Below are 22542 nucleotides of genomic sequence, written 5' to 3'. Positions count from 1 at the left end.
GTGAAGATTGGATAGATAAGTGGATGGTTGTAGGAGAAAGGTATGGCAATGATGGATGGATGGATGGGTGGATGGATGAGAGCGATAGAGGAAGGAATGGACGGGTGAAAGAGATGGATGAGACTGGTTGGTATAACAGGAGAGAGAGAGAGAGAGAGAGAGAGAGAGAGAGAGAGAGAGAGAGAGAGTAGCAGTTCAAAACATGGATGGTAGAAACAGATGATGATTGAGATGGATGAAAAGATGGATGACACTTAACTCTATCAGCCTTTGTTTTTTTTTTATTTAAAGTTTTCTCAATTTGAATTTATACCTGGATATTAATTAAGGATCGATTTAGTATGTTTGTGTGTTTGTTATTTAAATCCAATCCCTCATCCATTTGCCATAAGGAATTGGTTGGCGGATGGATGAGGATGGATGAGTGGGTGGAGACGGAGAAAGATGGACAGGGAGACTGATAGATAGAGAGATACATAGATAAATAGATAGATCGATAGATGGAGCGAGAGGTGAGTGGGTGAAGATAAGGTTAGGGAGATATAGAGATAGATAGATAGATAGAAACAAATATAAACATTTTCATAGACAAATAGGCAGACAGGGAGCAGGTATATATACGTACATACTTTATATATATATATATATATATATATATATATATATATATATATATATATATATATATATATATATATAAGTACATAGTAGTATTAGAATAATTTGTACTTAAAAATAATGAACATGTTATAAATCATAAGCACCACCCGGTAATGAAAATATAGAAACCAATAAAATAATTATATTAATAAATAATAATAATAATAATAATAATAATAATAATAATGGTAATTAATAATAATAGTGTCTTTGTTAGTCAGTTACAAAGATAATTATTACAATGAACAGTATTATAACTAATAATAATAATAATAATACCGTAATAATAATAATAACCGATAAAATATTTAAGGTGTAGAGGAGAAAGAGGAAAAAAATACAAGAATAAAGAAAGTAAAGGAGAGAGAGGGGGAGTAAAATATTAAAGAATTTGCTTTATTTACCATATGGAATTAAATCGGCCTCTTGTGTTTCGATATTCCATTATTTATCGCCTCTATTTATCCTTCTGCTTTTATCGATATTATTTCTTTATTATCGTATTAATTATCATTATTATCCCATCCTTTATCTGTTCTATTTATTTTCTGATTTATGTTCCATCTTTATTCTGTTATTTATCGTATTTTCCCTTTATTTACTCCTATTTTATTTTAATGTCTTTATTTTATGTACGGTATCATTTTTATATCGTCATTTATTTGGTCTTTAATTTTCGCGTTTCATTATCATTTTTATATCTTCAAAGCTCAGCGTAACTCACCTCGCCCTTGCCTAACTCAGCCTGTCGCAGATCTAACTCTACATCCCCTAACCTGCTCCTAGCCCTGTCCCCGCCCCTTGCCTGCCTTCTCTTGTCCTAACATAGCATAACTCAGCGTAACTCAGCTTGTCTCTAACTCAGCCTGTTGCCAGTCTATCTTCACTTGCTCTGTTCAATCCTTAGCCCTCCCCCTTCCCCTACCCCTGCCCCTGCCCCTTCCTCTGTCCCCAGTCCTGTCCTTGTCTGCCCCTGCCTCAGCCCTTAGCCCTTTCCCTACCCTTAGTCCTGTCCCTGCCCCTACCCTAACGCCTGCTCCTGTCTCTGCCCCCAGTCCTATCCTTGTCTGCCCCTGCCACTGCCCCTGCCCCTGCCCCTACCCCTAGCCCTGCCCCTGCCCCTGCCCCTGCCCCTGCCCCTTGCCTGCCTTCCCTTGTCGTCGCTTTTCCCTGGCGTGTCGTTCCTTGCCCAGCATGCACCACACCTGGTACTGAAGCTGCTTGTGAACACTTAGGTTGAGACGACGAAACGCTTGGCAGTCCACTGGGGGGGTTAGATGTGGGGTTAGAGGGGTTAGAAGGGTTAGAAGGGGAGTTAGAAGGGTTAGAGAGGGAGGGGGAAGGTTAGGAGTTAGAGAGGGATAGAGAGGGAAGGTTAGAAAGAGTTACGGAGTGAGAGGGGGAGGGTTGGAGTTACAGAAGCAAAGGGCGAGTTTTAGAAGGAGGATGAGAAGGAGAGAGGGAAGGTGTTAGAATCAGGGGAGAGAGAGAGAGAGAGAGTGAGAGGGAGGGAGGGAGGGAGGGAGGGGGGAAGGGGAAGGGTTGGAGAAGGGAAGAAGGAAAACGAAGGAAAGGACGATAATTAAGCGGAAGAAAAAAGTAAACAAACATCAGAAATCTGTTGATACATATTAGAGAGAGAGAGAGAGAGAGAGAGAGAGAGAGAGAGAGAGAATGTGGTTATGGCAAAATATTATGACGTAATAAACATAGATCACAATGTAATGCACATTTAAATTCCTTTCCTGAGAGAGAGAGAGAGAGAGAAATATAATTAAGTCAGTATAGAAGTAAAATACCATAAACTCATCATCTAGTTCACAAATTTTACGTCCACTTCCAAAATGCTTCACATGAGGTACAGTCGCGGCCATAAATCCTGATCCACCCTATAACAATATCTTTCAAGTCGGTGAACGATGAATTTTGAGACAGAGTGAGGCCGCCTTGCAATCTCAACATGCTTTCCAAAATATCTTGTTTGTGTTTTATAGTTTTTCATGGGTGTGACAGTGGGAGTAGTGCTGGTGTGGGCGTGGGTGTGACAGTGGGAGTAATGGTGGTGTGGGCGTGGGTGTGACAGTGGGAGTGGTGTTGGTGTGGACGTGTCTGTGGGAATAGTGCTGGTGTGGGCGTAGGTGTGACAGTGGGAGTGGTGCTGGTGTGGGCGTAGGTGTGACAGTGGGAGTAGTGCTGGTGTGGGCGTGGGTGTGACAGTGGGAGTAGTGCTGGTGTGGGCGTGGGTGTGACAGTGGGAGTAGTGCTGGTGTGGGCGTGGGTGTGACAGTGGGAGTAGTGGTGGTGTGGGCGTGGGTGTGACAGTGGGAGTAGTGCTGGTGTGGGCGTGGGTGTGACAGTGGGAGTAGTGCTGGTGTGGGCGTGGGTGTGACAGTGGGAGTAGTGCTGGTGTAGGCGTGGGTGTGACAGTGGGAGTAGTGCTGGTGTGGGCGTGGGTGTGACAGCGGCAGGATCACCGGGAGTAGGAGTGTTAGGAGTAGACCATCCTCTATCTCGAATCCATGCGGAGGTCTACCATTCTTTATACTCTTTTCACCTTAACTTGGCCCTAATTTTCGTCCTTTCGATTTATTCCACATAAGTTTAATGGTAGAGAAATAATGCTCTGACTCTGCATCCCTTCAACAGCACTTCTTCGTGACTAGAAGAGTACATTACGAAAATATTCAAGAGGCATAGCTAGGTGTGCTTTTGTGTGATCAACAGTCGATTACTTAAAACGATACTTATAAAATTATTAGTGCACGTATTTTTTTATCATTATTGTTCTAGTTATTGCCTCTATTATTATTATTATTATTATTATTATTATTATTATTATTTGGAGCAGTTTTTTGTTTGTGTCTACTCCTTACGCCTACGGGATCTGGCGGTAGATAGACAGACAGACAGATGGATAGATAGGTAGATAGATAGACAGATAGACAGGTAGGCGGTGGCTCAATCGGTAGAGAGGTGGCTTACGGTCCTACCGGACCCAGGTTCAAATCTCCGCTGGGGCAGGGACCAGTTTAAGGATTTGAGTTTCATTACGGCAGACTTTACCGATCTACCAGAAGACCCGCCGACGTGTCGTAAAAATACCCCCGCTAATACCAATACACCAGTCCTGTATGAGACAGCCCTAGCATGTATTCAATATTGACGGTGGGTGTTAGCGCCGAAGTGGTGACATATAGAGGTGTATGATATTTAGGAGGACAACTGGGCCTTGGGAGCAGGCTGTGAAGCCTATGCCCAGAGTCGAGCACATAAAAAAAAAAAAAAAAAAGGTAGGCAGACATACTGTATATATTTAGATAGATAAATAGATAGACACAGACAGACAAGTAGGTGGTAGGTAGGTAGGTAAGTAGATAGGCTAAATAACTTGATAGCTAAATAGATAGATAGATAGTTCTTAAAATACCCCCCTTTAGGGTAATAAGCGTCTCCAAGAATGCGACAAAGAAAACGGGCCTCCTTTGAGTGACTTAAAGAAGAGGGTAAACTTAACTAACTTTTCGTCTTCATTCTTTCAACTTGAGCGATGCACGGATTTAAGCGACTCTGTGTGTGTGTGTGTGTGTGTGTGTGTGTGTGTGTGTGTGTGTGTGTGTGTGTGTTTCCTTGCAGCCTGTATCTGTCTGTCTCAGTCCCTACACACACACACACACACACACACACACACACACACACACACGGGGGGAGAGAGAGAGAGAGAGAGAGAGAGGAATGGGCGAGGAAAAATAATTCAAAGGTAAGATTAGTAAGTTTGAGGACCAGAGAGAGAGAGAGAGAGAGAGAGAGAGAGTTTTACGGCTCATGCAGGGGTTTTATTGTGCAGTAAAATAGATGAGTTTAAAAAAAAAAAAGATTATTATTATTCCATCGTGTTAACCTCTCTCTCTCTCTCTCTCTCTCTCTCTCTCTCTCTCTCTCTCTCTCTCTCATCCTGTCCATAACCCCATCCAAAGCGTAGGAACACGAGGCTAGGCTACTAAGTTCCAGTAGTTAGGGCTGTAGTGACCATTGCCTCTTCCCTGAGTAGCATTGTGTGGGTAAATTCGTTTGGAGTTCCATAACCCACTAGACCACGCGGCGTCCATTTAGTGTTATAATTGCTATGATTACCACCCAGCGTACTAAGGGTTTTCTGGGTTATAAGAAAATTTTGACTTGTCACTCAGTGGAATCACCTGAAAGTAGCGCTTCATCAAACGAGTAGATGGTGGGCGCTTCTATGAGAGCTGAAAAGTCAATCGGTATCTAGAAAACGTTAAGAAAAAGAAACAAACAAAAACAAGATAAATTAGATCACATGTGTCTTAGCGTAAACAAACAAACAAACAAACAAACAAACATTAGTGAAAAGGGTATGATGGAATGTGGAAAACCAATGGAGAGAGAGAGAGAGAGAGAGAGAGAGAGAGAGAGAGAGAGAGAGAGAGAGAGACAGACAGACAGACAGACAGAGGGGGGGGAGAGAGAGAGAGAGAGAGAGAGAGAGAGAGAGAGAGACAGACAGACAGACAGACAGACAGAGGGGGGGGAGAGAGAGAGAGAGAGAGAGATGGGGGGAATTAGATAAGTGAATTTATAAGAAAATTATTAGCAGTAGAGAGAGAGAGAGAGAGAGAGAGAGAGAGAGAGAGAGAGAGAGAAGGAGAGAGAGAGAGAGAGAGAGAGAGAGAGAGAGAGAGAGAGAGAGAGAGAGAGAGAGAGAGAGAGAGAGAGAGAGAGAGAGAGAGAGAGAGAGAGAGAGAGAGAGGTACGGTACATTTGAGATAGTATAAAGTCATTATAATTAAAACTCGGGCTCCTATGACCCCCTCTGAGCTCCGTATATTTGAGGACGCTCCTGAACACCGTTTCCTAAGCGATTTATTTTACTTATTACTCTTTACTGCTTGAATCGTACTTGAAGGAGGAGGAGGAGGAGGAGGAAGAAGAAGAAGAAGAAGAAGAAGAGAACAACTTAGAATAAATGCCTCTCCACTACACAAGGTTCCTTAAGACAGTCTGTATTTCTAGGGCACATTCTTCCCCTAGAGTACCACACACAACCATCTAAGTGACACGTTACAATTCGGGACCTGGACGGTAATTCGATGGTTGCGTGTTGTATTCTAAGGGAAGAGTAAACCTTAGAAGAAATTGACTGTCCTGATAACCCACGTGTACGTATTAATTATATGCATGTCTAATAATTCACCCGGTTGTACAATTAGGGACGTGGATGAAATTTTGATGGTTGCATGTACCAGGAAAAAATTGTGACTTTGTAATAATTGGTTTTCTGCCTTCATTAGCCACGTGTGGTTGATAGGTGTTTATCCTGAGACTTCTTGACGTGGTTACCTGTCCTAAGATTATCAGTGTTTTCCATTCCACTTTCCCCTCCCCACACTTCCTCTCCTTTTTTCTTCCCTTCTCTCCCCTCACTTCCCCTCCCCATTCTTCCCTTCCCTCCCCTCTCCTCTCCCTCCTCTCTTCTTCCCTTCCCTTCCCTCCCCTTTCCCTTTCCCCTTCTTCCCTTACCTCTCTTCTTCTCCTCTTCCCCTGCTTTCCATTCCTCTCACCTCCCCTTCCCTCTTCTGCCCTTCCTTTCCCTTATTTTCTCTTCCTTCCCTCTCCTCCCCATTCTCTTCCCTTCCCTGCCCTTCCTCTCCTCCCCACTCCTCCCGTCCCTTCCCCTCCCCTCCATTTCCCTTCCCTTCCCATCCCCTCTTCCCCTCGACTTCTTTTTTTTTTTCTCTCCGTTGTTTCCCCCTGCCTGTCCCTTCTCTCTCTCTCTCTCTCTCTCTCTCTCTCTCTCTCTCTCTCTCTCTCTCTCTCCTACCTCTTTCATTCCTCTCTCTTCCCCCTCCTACCCTCCCCCATCTCTCCCTCCCCTCCTCATTCTTCCCCTTCCTGACATGGCTTTTGCTTCTCAATCCTATCACCATCATCCCCCTCCCCTTTCCCCCTTATCCTTCTCTTTCCCCCTTCCTCCGTCTCCCCCTCCCCACTCTCTCCCCCTCCCCCTTCCCCTCCCCCTCCCCCTTCCCCTTCCCCTCCCTTCCCTCCTTCGCCTCTCTCGTCGCTGTATCTTCTTCAATATATTCAGGTTGATCATTGCTCTCTCTCCCTCTCCTCTCGCCCCCCTTCTCCCCTCCCTTCCCTCCCTGCTTCCACCCTCACCCTTGCCCTCCCCACCCCTAAGACTTCTACCTTTCCAGGCTGCTGTCGTTAGATGAAATGTCCTTTTCCTCTTTCCTGTGATTTTTCCATGACAGTGTTCTTTTTCTTTTTCTTTTTTTAATTTTATGCTGCATGTTGGTCCGTCTCACTATTTCCCGCCGGCTTCGGTTAGAGGGTGTGGTGGTTGGGTGGGGGGAGCCTTCCTGCTTTTCTATCCCCGTCTTTAGCTGACAGAATATTTTGTTAGTTATATCCTTCCCGGTACCAAACGAAAGGACGAACAGGTTTGTTGCTGTTTGCTTTCCTTTCTACTCCTTTGTACTTCCCCTGCCCTCCTCCCCTCTTCTTATCCCTCTGCCCCTCGCTGTCACTCCCACTCTCTCATTCCCTCCCTTCTCGCTCCTCTCCCCTCTCCTCCCTTTCATATTTCACTCCCTCTCCCCCTCCCCCTCCCCCTTCCTTAGCCTGTGTGGGGTCTTCACATTGACCATACCCCATTCCCTCTCCTTTACCCTCCCCTCACCATCACCCTCTTTCTCCACTCCATATATTCTCCCTCTAAATCTCCGCATCTCCCACTCCTCCCCTCACCCCCACACCGTCCCTCACCCTCCTATTCCCCTTCTTACCCTCTCAGCCTCCCCCTTCCCTGCAGCCAAAGCAGTGTGTCTGAAGCAATCACTCAAGTCCTTCCCCTCCCTCCCCAGTCCCACCACCATCTTTCCCCTTTATGACTTCTCCCCTTCCCCCTCCCCTCCCCTCCCCTCAAACTGACACTCATCCTCTCCATCCATTCCCTCCCCATTACTCCCTCACACCCTCCTTCTCACTTTCCCCCCAGCCTCACACCCACTCCCCCATCTTAGTTCTCCTTCCCTCTCCCCTCCCCTTTCCCCCTCCCCTTTCCCCCTCCCCCTTCCCCTCACCCTCAGCCTGTGCAGGGTCGATGGAACACTCGGCCTCTTGACAGGGGATCTCTTCCAGGGTGTTCACGTTGATTATACCCCACTACCTCACCCTTCCCATCCCTTTCCCCTTCCTTCCTCTCCCCTCTCCTCCCCTCATACTCACACTCACCCTCTCCTCCCGTTCTCTCCCCATTACTTCCTCTCTCCCTCACTTCCCCCAACCTCACACCCACTCTCCCATCTTAATGCTCCTTCCCTCTCCCCTTCCCTTTCCCCCTCCCCATCCCCCTCACCCTCAGCCTGTGCAGGGTCGATGGAACACTCGGCCTCTTGACAGGGGATCTGCTCCAAGGTGTTCACGTTGCATTGTTCGTGGTTAAACGGGACGAGATACGAACGCGTCCTTGCCCTCGTCCCTTGACCACACGTAGCCGAGCACGGAGAGAAGTCTGTCCACGCCGTTACTTGACACTCCGGGGGGATCTGTGGGGTGATAGGGGTGAGTTGGGGTGCTGTAGGGGTGAGGGGAGATAAGTTAGAGTGAGGGATGTGGGGAGTATGTCAGAAAAATGAGGCGCTTTGAGGGAGAAGTCTGTCCACGCCATCACTTGACACTCCGGGGGGGATCTGTGGGTTGATAGGGGTGAGTTGGGGTGCTGTAAGGGTGAGGGGAGATAAGTTAGAGTGAGGGGAGAACAGGGGTGAGTTGGGGAGTGAGAGATGTGGGGAGTATGTCAGAAAAATGAGATTTGGGGGAGAAGTCTGTCCACGCCATCACTTGACACTCCGGGGAGATCTGTGGGGTGATAGGAGTGAGTTGGGGTGCTGTAGGGGTGTAGGGAGATAGTTGAGAGTGAGGGGAGACAGGTGAGTGTGAGGAGAAGAAAGGGAGAATAAGTGTGAAGGGGAGTGTATTGTGGAGGGGTGAAGGGGGAGTTTGGTGTGAGGGGTGAGAGTTAAGGGAGGGTTGTGTGGTGTGGGTGGGGTGAGAGTTCAGGTATGAGTGTGTGTGTGTGTGTGTGTGTGTGTGTGTGTACTCCGAAGCCGAAGATCTTTCAATGTATACGATTGTTCAAGCACGAATTTAGTGTGATTAGCCTCTCACGAAATTAATAGTTCTCAGACATAGTGAAAGGAGGCCTGATATGGCTTTGATATCTTAGTAGCATACATACATACATACATGCATAGATACATACATCCATACACATATACGCCCACATACACACTGCAGATAGATAGATAGATAGAGAGAGAGAGAGAGAGAGAGAGAGAGAGAGAGAGATTCTTAGGCAGTAATTTAACTCCATGTTGTGTAATGGACTCTCATCCGTAATGCTGTATATTTAGGGAGCGTGACCTCCCCAGTGCTTCTTGGGGATTCAGCCCCTCCCAAAAAATAAGAGTAATCAGAAATAGGGGGTTTTGAGCTCATGGACTTCAAAGAGATAGGCTTACATGATGGGTTGGGTTTGTAGGTTCCTGTTTTTTTTCTTTTTTTTGTTTTTTTGGAGGTATAGGAAGAATTTGCACATCCACTGTATTTATGTGAAACAGGAAATTTCAATCAAGAGTCAAGTTTGAAGCGTTAGAGACCTGCTATCACGTTTTGTTTACTATTACGTTTTCTTTACTGTTACATTTTCTTTAAGGGGTAACTCACAATTTCCTCGTCGCGGCTGTCGCAGTGGGGCACATCAGCAACACACATCTGCTTCTCCACTAGCTCCTCCGTGCACTTCTTGCGGCCCATGCGGTCTAGGTAGTGCCTGTTGCGCATGCGGAGACCCGTGCCGCAGGTGGCAGAGCAGGGCGTCCACGGAGACCACGACGATGTTAGGCAGACCCGCTCATCAAACTCCTGCAGAAGGGATGGTGGTTATTAAAGGTGAAGGAGGAGGAGGAAGAAGAAGAGGAATAAGAAGAAGAGAAGAAGAAGAAGGAAGAAGAGGAGGAGGAGGAGGAGGAGGAGGAGTAATACTAATAGAAGAAGAAGAGGAAGAAGAAGAAGAAGGTGTACAAAGGAAAGCAAACAGGAACAGACATGCTGGTCCTTACGTGGCTGTGTGGTATAGGGAAATTTAAAGAAATGGAGAGAGAAACAGGCAGGCTTCCCCTCCTCCACCCACCCACGAAACCCTGCAGCCTAAGTCGACAGAGGAGGAAGAAGAAGGAAAAGAAGAATATATTTTCCTCTCCGCCTTCAATCTTTTCATTGTCGTTTGTACTTACCCTAAACCATTGTACCTTTTCGCCCTTGCAATCCCTAGGGCACCTCTGCAATGCACATCTCCTCCATCAGCTGTCTGTTGCAATCCATCATCTTTATTTTTTCCCCTTCCCCTTTCCCCTTCCTTCCTCTCCCCATCACTCTTAACAATACTCCCCCTTCCCCATGGCATCCCCTCCCCATCCTTTCCCTCCCCTCCCCATCAGATCTTCCAGTACTCACCCTTCCACACACACACACACACACACACACACACACACACACACACACACACACACACACACACACACACACACACCCTTCCTTCCCTCTCTTTCCCCTTCCCTCCCCTTCCCATCCTTTCCCTCCCCTCCGCATTACATCTTCCAGTACTAACCCTTACACACACACACACACACACACACACACACACACACACACACACACACACACACACACACACACACACATACCCTTCCTTCCCTCTTTTTTCCCCCTCCCTTCCTATCACGTCATCCAGTACTCACACACACACACACACACACACACACACACACACACGCATATACCCCTCCTCCTCCTCCCCCCCTCCCCACTACTCACCCTGCACACACACACACACACACACACACACACACACACACACACACACACACACACACCCTTCCTCCCCTCTCTTTCTCCTCCCCTCCCCATCCTTTCCCTTCCCTCGACATCACATCTTCCTATACTCACCCTTCCACACACACACACACACACACACACACACACACACACACACACACACACACACACACACACACACACACACACACATACCCTTCCTTCCCTCTTTTTTCCCCCTTCCTTCCTATCACACCATCCAATACTCACCCTTCCACACACACACACACACACACACGCATATACCCCTCCTCCTCCTCCTCCTCCTCCTCCTCCTCCTCCTCCTCCTCCCCCCCTCCCCACTACTCACCCTGGCCCATGGTACGTTTTCACCCTCACAGTAGGGCACCTCTGCGATGCACATCTCCTTCTCCATCAGCTGCCTGTTGCAATCCATCATCTGCGCTTTCATGGGGATACGGTAATTGCGCGATCTCTGCCTTAACCCTTTACCGCACGTCGCTGAGCAGGCTGTGAACTCCGACCACTCCGTCACAGCACACTCCGCTGGTTGGGGAAAAAAGAAACAAAGGCTGATTTTGTTTGTCGTGACTGGGAGATTTTTATTTTGCACAGTTTAGTGGCGGAGGAGAAGAGGAGGAGGAGGAAGGGAGAAGAAGAAAATGAAGAAGAGAAGAACAGGAAGAGGAGGAGAAGAAGGAGGAGAAAGAGGAGGAGGAGGAGGAACAGGAGGAGGAGAAGGAGAGACGTTGATTTTCGCCCGTTTATTTCTTATTCCCTGTAGCTCTGTGGCGGAATAAGACAATACTACGGCTCTTCACCCTTCCCAAAGCACTTCTTCGTGACTAGCACCATACTCTAGTGTTAATCTGTTGTTACAGCACAGCAGTGTAGGTGAGATGGCAGGTTTTCGCCTACTGGGAACACTACAATACTGCGCTAGTCACGAAGAAGTGGTATGGAGAGGAAATTTTAGAAGTGGAAGTGGGTGGGGAGAAAGAAGGGGAGAGGGGAAAGGGAGTGGAGTGGGGAGGAATGTGAGGATTAATTGGGGAGGAACTCTGAGGTGGGGAGGTAGGTTGGGGAGTGATGGTGAAGGGGAGAGGGGCGTGGGGTTAAGGGTGGAATGTGGGAGGGGAGAGGTTGAGGAGTTAAGGACTGGAAGGGGAGGATATTGTGGGGAGGGGCTGGTGGAGTGGGAGTGGGGAGTTAGGAGTGGGAATTATGTGTAGTGGGGGAAGAGGCGGAGAAGGTATTTTCAAGAACAGAGAGAGAGAGAGAGAGAGAGAGAGAGAGAGAGAGAGAGGCTGAACATAAATGAAAATGTTCGTGAAAGGTAATGAATGAGGAACTAAAAAAGTTGATAAAGAATATATGAAAAACATTGAAGGAGTGAAGGACAATAACGCGGCTTCTAATTAATGAAAATAATTGAAGTGAATAAATTAATAACTCAGTAACTTTCAGCACTTCTTCGTGATTATCAAAATATTATCATTTACAGAGAATCAGTTAATAATGCCCTGGAAATACCGTAAAATATTCGAGGTGTAATAATTAGCATTGTGATGGATGTATTATTATTATTATTATGATTATGATGATGATGATGATGATTATTATTATTATATGGTACTACAGTCTTAACAACAACCATATCCACAACTCCACAACCACAACAACCACCATCACTATCACAGCCACCACCACCACCACCACCACCAAACAACTTTCTACGTCTGTCAGCGTCTACACAACAGCCTCACAACTTCTTCACAACCACAACCACATTTCTCATAGATGCGACAACTACCACAATCACCACAAGTACCACACCACCACAGCCACAACCACCACTGTCACGTTCTTCCTACAACTACTACAAGTACCAAAAAAACTACCCAAGTCCACCACACAACTACAACCACCACAACCACACAACTACCACAACAACTACAGAATCACCCAAGTAGGTCACACCACCACAATCATACCACCAACTCAACTACTCCCCCCCAACCACACCACCACACAACTACCACAACAACTACAGAATCACCCATGTAGGTCACACCACCACAATCATACCACCAACTCAACTACCCCCCCCAACCACACCACCACAACCACACAACTACCAAGCTACAGAGTCTCAACTACCCCCCAACCACACCACCACACCACCACAGTAATACTCACGTCTGTCTGAATCCTGATCGCTTGTCTCCGGGTAGTCTTCCTCCTCTGAGCCTATATCGAAGGGCTCTGCTGAAAGGTACACTGGGTGAGTGGGGGGCAGGGGGAGTGGGGGGAGAGGGATTGAGGGAGTGTGGGTGGGGAGGGGTGGGGGAGTGTGTTGGGTGGGGGTGGGCTAGGGAGTGTGTTGGGTGGGGAGTGGGGGGAGAGGGGGATTGAGGGAGTGTAAGTGGGGGAGTGTGTTGGGTGGGCAGAGGGGGTGGGGTAGAGAGTGTGATGGGTGGTGATGGGTGAGGAGTGGGGTGAGAGGGGGATTGAGGGAGTGTGGGTGGGGGAGTGTGTTGGGTGGGGAGAGGGGGTGGGGTAGGGAGTGTGTGGGGGTGGGGTGGAAAGCTTGTGGGGTGGAGAAGGGGGATTGAGGGAGTATAAGATGGGGTGGGCAGAGTGTGTGTGGGGTTGGGCGGGGGGAGTGGGGGGTGGGGGTAGAGAGAGGAGTGTGTGGAGTGAGAAGAAGGAGAATTGAGGGAGTGTGTGGGGTGGGGAGAGGGGGTTTAGGGAGTGTGTGTGTGCGTGTGTGTGTGTGTGTGTGTGTGTGTGTGTGTGTGTGTGTGTGTGTGTGTGTAGTGTGTGTAGTGAGGAGTAAGTGGCAGAGTATGTGAATGATAAAGTGAATGGCAGAGTATGTGAATGATAGCGTATGTGAATGATAGAGTATGTGAATGGTAGAGTATGTGAATGGCAGAGTATGTGAATGATAGAGTATGTGAATGGTACAGTATGTGAATGATAGAGTTTGTGAAAGATAGAGTTTGTGAATGGCAGAGTATGTGAATGGGAGAGTATGAGTATGTGAATGGTAAACGGTATGTGAATATGTGAATAGTAACGAGTATGTGAGTGGAAGAGTATGTGAATGATAGAGTATGTGAATGGCAGAGTATGTGAATGGCAGAGAATGTGAATGGCAGAGTATGTGAATGGCAGAGTATGTGAATGGCAGAGTATGTGAATGGCAGAGTATGTGAATGATTGAGTACGTGAATGATGGAGTATGTGAATGTTAGAGTATGCGAATGATTGAGTATGTGAATGATTGAGTTTGTGAATGATGGAGTATGTGAATGTTAGAGTATGTGAATGGTAAAGGGTATGTGAATATGTGAATGGTAACGAGTATGTGAATGGCAGAGTATGTGAATGATAGAGTATGTGAATGGTACAGTATGTGAATGATAGAGTTTGTGAAAGATAGAGTTTGTGAATGGCAGAGTATGTGAATGGGAGAGTATGAGTATGTGAATGGTAAACGGTATGTGAATATGTGAATAGTAACGAGTATGTGAGTGGAAGAGTATGTGAATGATAGATTATGTGAATGGCAGAGTATGTGAATGGCAGAGAATGTGAATGGCAGAGAATGTGAATGGCAGAGAATGTGAATGGCAGAGAATGTGAATGGCAGAGTATGTGAATGGCAGAGTATGTGAATGATGGAGTATGTGAATGTTAGAGTATGCGAATGATTGAGTATGTGAATGATTGAGTTTGTGAATGATGGAGTATGTGAATGTTAGAGTATGTGAATGGTAATGGGTATGTGAATATGTGAATGGTAACGAGTATGTGAATGGTAGAGTATGTGAATATGTGAATGGTAACGACTATGTGAATGACAAAAATGACAAATGAAATAATGAACAGTGAATAACTAGCCCACACAATGCATTAAGTGTTGCAGAAATAACTGATTTACATTGCAGTATCATAAGCCAGGGGTGAATAACTTTGAATAACTAGAAGGCAGCAAAGTTGTTTATGTAGAGCCAACAGTTCCCTTAGTGTCAAAGTAAAATAAAGTCAAAGAAAAAATGAAATAATTCAGGTTGATGTCTGATTGATGTAGATTTGACCACTTCACCTCGAGGATTTTTTTTTTAACGCAATCTTGCAGTCAACAGACAGTATGCAACTTAAGAAAACACCTTAGCAATGAAGGCCTCTCGTAGATTTAGTGTGTTTATTTCGTGTTGGCAAGATGGTAGAAAGATGCGTGATACGGAGGGTGCAAACTCCCTGAATCCGATTTTACACCTGCGCTTGTGAATCGAGAGCAGGGTACTGTTTTGGTCACCTGTGTGTGTGTGTGTGTGTGTGTGTGTGTGTGTGTGTGTGTGTGTGTGTGTGTGTGTGTGTAAGCAAATGAGCCTAGTCAATTATTTTTATCGGATTTTAACCAAACAGTGGAAATATTGAGGGTCAACCAAAAAGTTATTTATTTTTATTTTTTTTTAGAATAATAGGTCAAAGGTCCAAGTGCCAGGGCTAGATCAGAGTCATATTTAGCAAGGTCAGCTTCCACAATTTTTATCTCATCAAAACCAAGCTAGGTGGAAGGGTTGAGGGTAAAGCAAGGGTGAAAGGAGTAATTATGAGAACACTCAGTCAAATGTCAAGGTCATAGGGAAAGGTCAAAGGTCAGAGAGACATGGCAGGATCAGCTGAACAATTTGTATCTGACCGAGACCAAACTTAGTGGAAGGGTTCAGGGTCAGGCAAAAATAAAATGAATGTATTTTTAAAGCTATCACTTAAATATCAAGGTCATGGGGGAAGGTGAAAAATTAAGGACACATTGAAAGGTCAGTCTGAGCAGTATCGATTCGTTTTAGACCAGACTTTGTGAGAGGATTCGAGGTGAAGCAAGGGTGAAGGATGCCATAGATATACATGGATAAATAGAGAGGTAAACAGATGTACCTGCATTTGTCAGTCCATTTGGTCCTAACTTGGTGGAAAGACTGAGAGTCCTTGTGTACGATGTGTGTGAAAATGGTGACGTTTTTAATAATATGAAGTTTGGCTCATCTGATCTGTTTAAAATGTATGTGAAGCTGGTTATACATCAATTTTAGATCTATTTTGCAGTGCCGTTAAGAAAATTGTATTACTGTTATTTCAGAGTCGAGTTGGCACCTCTCTGAAGCAGTTTTACATCGGAGTGAAACAATACCTGGCCAGTTATCACCTTCAATTCGATAACGTAAATGTTTATAATTCGTATCTCTAGGTGATTTTATTTAATTTAGGACAGGCCACTAGTAATGAAAGGCTTATTGAAGGCTGTATCTAACCCATCCAGTTTGAAATATCCATGGTTAGTTTTAAAAGTCCCCTGTGGGCAATTAGAACAAAGTAGAAAATTCGCCGTTGGTTTGAGAGTAAAAGAAAGGAAAGAAAGATGTGAAGCTGAGAGAATTGTTGACCCTACGTTCAGTGTTGTTTTTATTTATGTACCAGGCTGACAAAAATCCTTAAAGTTTTAGAATGGTTTCGAGGCACAAAGCGTTTATATGTTTATATTTTTAATACTTAAGCAAATGTGGCAGACAGAAAATGGAAGGAATTGGGGAATGAATAACAAGGGTGACTGTATAAAGGTCCTGAAGTGTTTATTTAATTATTTATGTATTACTTATTCAAGGGTAAATTGGCTAGAATATTCAGCTTAACATATCTTGCAAACAGAAAACGGAGAAACAGAGAATGAATATCAGGGGTGACTAATATGTGGCTAAAAGAAGACAGAAGTAGGGAATGACTCTCAGGGGTGACTCAACTAGAAGAAGGAAAACGGGGAAGCGAGAAACGTGGGTAACTCAGCTAAAAGACTGATGCGAGAGGAGATATTTTACTCAAGCTAGCATGCACACCCCGTCTCATTCCACCAGCGCTTACGGTTATCGGAGCAGGACTTTTCGTAGACCCTCTGCCGCGTAATGGTAAGCTTGGCCAGTGGTTTCATGCGCTGACCGGTGGAGTCGTAGAATGGAGAGCGTGCATCTTTTATTTCGCCTGTCCGAATTGGCCGGATCCGTTCGCGTGGGATGGACGGCTGCTTGATCGACTGTTGGGGAGAGAGATTGAGGTTGGTGATTTTAAGTGTTGGCCTGGATTCTCTCTCTCTCTCTCTCTCTCTCTCTCTCTCTCTCTCTCTCTCTCTCTCTCTCTCTCTCTCTCTCTCTCTCTCTCAATGTCGGTTTCAGTTGGATTTGAGACAGTGGCTTCATGCTGTGGCTAAGAGAGAGAGAGAGAGAGAGAGAGAGAGATGGATGGAGGGAGGGAGGGAGGGAGGGAGGGAGAGAATATGAACAAGAAAATAATAATAATAATAATAATAAATACCTTTTCCTCTCCACAGGTATGTGCAGTACGAAAGGTCGAGAGTTCTTATGTCCTCCTTGCTTTGAATACCACGTGAGTACCCTTATGGTGTGCGTGTGTGTGTGTGTGTGTGTGTGTGTGTGTGTGTGTGTAGTGCCTGAGTCCTTGCCTGCGTCGTAGGGGTCAAGGATGAATTTCTGCTTTTCCTTTTCTCTATCTCTCTCTGCCTCCCTCTCTCTACCTCCCAGCCTCTCTCTCTACCTCCCTGCCTACCTCTCAACCTCCTACCTACCTCGTACGTGATGCCTGAGTCGGTGCCGGCGTCGTAGGGGTAGAGATTGAGTTCTTTTTGCCTGACCCAGGTTCGATTGCTGAGACAGAGCTCCAAGGCTGACACCCCCACGATCCAGTCAGGGGAGGGACCTGCAAGGGAAGTGGAGGGGTTATAGGGTGACTGGAGGGGTTTATGGTGACTGGATGGGTTTTAGGGTGAATGGAGGAGTTTTAGGGTGACTGGAGGGGTTTAAGGAGGGTTGGAAGGGAAGTGGAGGGGTTGTTTTTAGGGTGACTGGAGGGGTTTAAGAGGGTTGGAAGGGAAGTGGAGGGGTTTTTAGGGTGACTGGAGGGGTTTAAGAGGGTTGGAAGGGAAGTGGAGGGGTTTTTAGGGTGACTGGAGGGGTTTAAGAGGGTTGGAAGGGAAGTGGAGGGGTTTTTAGGGTGACTGGAGGGGTTTAAGAGGGTTGGAAGGGAAGTGGAGGGGTTTTTAGGGTGACTGGAGGGGTTTAGGAGGGTTGGAAGGGAAGTGGAGGGGTTTTTAGGGTGAGTGGAGGGGTTTTAGGATGATTGGAGGGGTTTTAGGGTGATTGGAGGGGCTTTAGGATGCTTGGAGGGTTAAAAAAATCTTCATTAGTTTCAGTGCTCTCTCTCTCTCTCTCTCTCTCTCTCTCTCAGTTTATACAGCAGGGACGAGATTAAATTTAAAAGTTGGCTCAATTCTTTCGCAACTTTACGGAAAAAAAAAAGAAAAATGGCTATCGTTCATCTCAGCCGTATTTCAAGTGACTCAGATTTACCTAACACCTTTTCCATAGCGATTTATTTTGAGTCATAGGAGCAACAGGACGATTTTTTTAGCCCATTGTCAGAGAATTTTTTTTTTTTTTTTTCAGCTGAGACTTCGGATATGAAAGCTTCCTAACACCTCTTCATTTGCGATTTATTTTGAGTCATCGGAGCCGGTCTTGACAATTTTTTTAAACCCCTTATTCCAGAGGATTTTTTTCTTCTTAAGACGATTATTTTTCTGCTTAGGAGAGACTTTTCGGGTATGGAAGCTCCCTAACACCTCGTCCTAACCGATTTATTTTGTTTTTTGCGCCTTACTGTGTTAAATAAATCCTTTCAATATCGCCAGACTCTGCATAAATAACCTACAGTAGGATATTAACCAGCCATATCCAGAAATAAATCGCTAAGGAAGAAGTGTTAGGGAGAATCCTTAATCGACGACCATACCACCCTGCCTCACTCTGCCGCACCTTACCACTCTGCCTCACTCTACCTCACCTTAACACCCTGCCTCACTCTGCCGCACCTTACCACCCTGCCTCACTCTACCTCACCTTAACACCCTGCCTCACTCTGCCGCACCTTACCACCCTGCCTCACTCTGCCGCACCTTACCACCCTGCCTCACTCTGCCGCACCTTACCACCCTGCCTCACTCTACCTCACCGTAGCATCCTACCTCACTCTGGCTCACCATACCACTCTGAATCACCCTGCCTCACCTTACCACCTTACCTCACTCTGCCTCACCTGTCGCACCCTTCCTCGCCTTACTACCCTACTTCACCGTGCCTCCCTGTCTCCCTGCCTCACTCTACCACCCTGTCCTACCCTGCCATACCCTTCCTCACCCTCCTTTTTATGCGTCCGACTCTGGGAATATGTTTAACAGCCCGTTCCCTAAGGCCGAGCAGTCCTATGTTGCTACCCCCCCCCACACGTCACTATTGCCTCCCCTTGCCTCACCCTACCTCTGCCTTTCCCAGCATCACCCTGTCTCTGGGCCTTACCCTGCCTTCCTGCCTCCCCCTGCCTCACCCTGCCTTCCTGCCTCTCCCTGCCTCACTCTGCCTTCCTGCCTCCCCCTGCCTTACCTACCCAGCATGGAAATGAGGGACATAAGATGGTACTTGTTGTCCACTTACTAAATGTCTCCTTGCCTCCCCTGACCTCCCCCTGCCTCACCCTGCCTTCCTGCCTCTCCCTTCCTCACCCTGCTTTCCTGCTTCACCCTGCCTGACCTACCCAGCATGGAGACGAGGGACATAAGGTGGTGTTTGTTGTCCACCTAATATACTAAGTGTCTCCTTGTTCCCCCTGACCTCCCCCTGCCTCACCCTGCCTTCCTGCCTCTCCCTGCCTCACCCTGCCTTCCTGCCTCTCCCTGCCTCACTCTGCCTTCCTGCCTCCCCCTGCCTGACCTACCCAGCATGGAGACGAGGGACATAAGGTGGTGTTTGTTGTCCACTCTGAAGACAGCGAAGGTTTTGCCGTTCACGTTGGGGTACCACAGACCTCGCGCCTTGATGATGGTCCGGATGTGGTCACTCTGTAGGGGGAAACGAGGCTAATTAGAGGTCATTAAGAGGTCATTAAAGGGTCATTAGGGGTCATTAAGGGTCATTAAAGGTCATTAGGGGTCATTAAGGGTCATTTTTGGGTATTTGAGGTTGTTAAAGGTCATATCAGTTTATTTTTTCACGCTGGGGTACCACAGACTTCTGGTCTTGATGATTGTCAGGATGTGGTCACTGTGCAGGTAGAAACGAGGGCAGTTAGAGGTCATTGGGGTTAAAGGTCATTGAGGGGTAATTAGAGGTCATTAAGGTGAGTAGAGGTTATTAAATGGTAATTATAAGTCATTTAGGGTAATCAGAGGCTATTAAAGGGTAATTAGAAGTCATTTACGGTAGTTAGAGGCTATTAAAGGGTAATAATATAAAATAATAAAAAATAATAAAAAATTTGGTTTTACGCCAGGTATCCCCGAAGGTCTAAGGCTTGCCCCTGGGCACAGGACTTTGGACTGGAGCGTGTAGCATTTTATGACCTGATGCCCCTCCTGATGTCTACCAATGACCCTTGGGTGGATTCGATCCTCCGACCGTTTGGTCCGAGCGGAGCGCTCTAACCCACTGAGCCACGGCTGCTACAGGCTATTAAAGGGTAATTAGAAGTTATTTAGGGTAATTAGGAGTCCTTTGGGAAGGAGCTTCCTTAGAGCTCCACACCAGCACACCCACCTGTCGTTTCAGCTCGCTCTCCAGTGCTCGCGGGGAGCCCAGTTCAGCCACTTGCTTGAGTCCTTCCGATGCGTACTCGCCGTTCTCCCACACACGGTAGTCGGCGGAGTGAGAGGCGCCGATGATGTCCGAAAAGTGCGTCGTCCACTCGTTGGTCGGGAAGCCTTTCGGGTGTGTTTGTCGGGACCACAGCCCCTCAAACGTCACCTGTCGGGAGTCGGGAGTCGGGTGAGATGGGGAGTGAAATGGGTAGTTAAATAGGGGTGTGATGGGGAGTGAAATAGGGGTGATATAGGGGTGACACAAGGAATGGGGTGGGATGGAGAGTGAGATAACCTGGGGAGAAAGATGAAATTACCGAGATAAGAGTTGAAATAGGGTGATAAATATTGTACTGATTTGCGGAAGTATTTACGAGATGCAGAGGGTGCTTGATTGTCTGGTGGAGGAAGGAGAAAAAGTGGGATTGGTAATAAATTGTGGATATACGAAATTATCAATATGAACGTGGAGAACCAAATCGATTGTGTAATTGGGAAAAATGTGGTGAAGAATGTAGAAAACTTTAAATATCTGGGAACGATTGTATCATCTAATGGATCATTAAACAATGAAGTTGAGGAGAGGATTAGACAGGCTTGGCGAGCTGTTGGAATGTTGAAATCTGTTTGGAATAATAATATGCTTTCGGTACATACTAAAGTGAAAATTTACAAGTCCATGGTTAGACCAATTTTAATTTATGGACATGAGTCATGGTACAGTACAATTGCAACAGATCAGAAAGTATTAGGGTTTGAGAATAAAATACTGAGAAGGATTCTTGGGGTAAAGTGGCAAGACAGAGTTACAAATGCAAGAGTAAGGGATACTACGAGAGTGGAACCAGTTAATGAATATGTGAGACTGTCTCGCTGGAAGTGGCTGGGGCACATATACAGAAAAGAAGGTAGTTTAATACAGGATGTGCCAGAGTGGACTGCTAGAGGAAGAAGAGGTAGAGGTAGGCCGAGGGAAACCTGGTTGAGGACAATGAAAAGAGAAGCAGGAGAGGAGTGTTGGTGGGACCTGAAGGAGATGGCAAGAGGCAAATATTGGTGGAGAGAGTTCATCGAGGCCCTATGCATCCCGTGGGGTGCCACAGGAAATGATTGATTGATTGATAAATAAGGAAATGGGGTGTGACGTGAACAAGGGAGAGGAGTAAATATGTGAAATGGGAAGTCCTGGGGTATGGGAATGGGGAGTGGGGTGAGTGGGAGTGAAATAGGGAAGGAATAATGGGGTGAAGGATGGAATAAATGTGAAATGGGGACTGAAATGGGTGAAGTAGTGGGATGGGGTGAAATGGAGAGATAGGGTAGTGTAATTTTGCATGTAAGAGTCTCTCTCTCTCTCTCTCTCTCTCTCTCTCTCTCTCTCTCTCTCTCTCTCACACACACACACACACACACACACACACACACACACACACACACACACACACACACACACACACACACACACACACACACACATACCTGTCCCCTAGTTTACATGTTAATATCTGTTCTTCGGGAGGAAGGATGGTAGGGAAGGAAGGAGGAAAGGAAGGAAGGAAAGAATGAATGAATGAAGAAGGATGGAAGGAGGGGAGGCAGATAGAATGTATGGAGAATGAAGGAGGGAGAGAGGGAGGAAAGGAAGGAAGGACGGGAAGTGGAAAGACAATGAGGAGAAGGAAGGAAGGAAAGAATGCATGAATGAATGAAGGAAGGAAGGAGGAAAAATAGTAAGTAATGAAGGAATGAATGAAGGAAGGAAAGTGAAAAAACAAAAAAACGAATGATATAGAGAAACTCAATCTTTAACTCCTTAACACCTTTTCCTAGACGATTTATTCCGTATATAGCACATCAGTAGTCTCATGCACGCGTCTCTGGCAAAATTAATAACGTGAGAGAGAATGCGGGGAAATAAAAGAAAGGTAGAATAAGTCGCAACGTGGAAGGTGTGACGAACCAGTAATTCCTCTTATATTGTGGATCTAAATACTAAGGAAATATCGATATAGGATTGAAGACATTAACCCCTGAGAGAGAGAGAGAGAGAGAGAGAGAGAGAGAGAGAGAGAGAGCAATATATTCATTATCTGGCTCAGGCTAAAGGTCAAGGTCATGGAGGGCGAGATTAGGATCACTCTCTCTCTCTCTCTCTCTCTCAGCTAGGCTATTTTCGTGTATCATTTAATTACTCAGTCTTTCCGAGAGAGAGAGAGAGAGAGAGAGAGAGAGAGAGAGAGAGAGAACACGGA

General features: G+C 46.2%; 1 protein-coding gene across 2 annotated transcripts in view; it reads right to left on the bottom strand.

Annotated features, from left to right (window-relative positions):
* LOC145416435 (spondin-1-like) overlaps positions 1–22542 on the bottom strand; it is a 186973-nt gene that overhangs the window by 16035 nt on the left and 148396 nt on the right. For both annotated transcript variants that reach the window (XM_080285388.1, XM_080285389.1), the window contains exons 6-13: positions 20250–20456; positions 19432–19555; positions 17231–17361; positions 16513–16681; positions 12781–12846; positions 10931–11127; positions 9412–9609; positions 8042–8231 (exon numbers count right to left, since the gene is read on the bottom strand). In XM_080285388.1, the coding sequence (XP_080141514.1) occupies positions 8042–8231; positions 9412–9609; positions 10931–11127; positions 12781–12846; positions 16513–16681; positions 17231–17361; positions 19432–19555; positions 20250–20456 (1282 nt within the window). The remainder of the gene's footprint in view (positions 1–8041; positions 8232–9411; positions 9610–10930; positions 11128–12780; positions 12847–16512; positions 16682–17230; positions 17362–19431; positions 19556–20249; positions 20457–22542) is intronic.

This window comes from Coenobita brevimanus, chromosome 106 (assembly GCF_032717465.1).
Source record: "Coenobita brevimanus isolate Jiangsu-jjx chromosome 106, ASM3271746v2, whole genome shotgun sequence".
Taxonomy (NCBI): Eukaryota; Metazoa; Arthropoda; class Malacostraca; order Decapoda; family Coenobitidae; genus Coenobita; species Coenobita brevimanus.
This window is presented reverse-complemented; position numbering and strand designations above follow the sequence as displayed.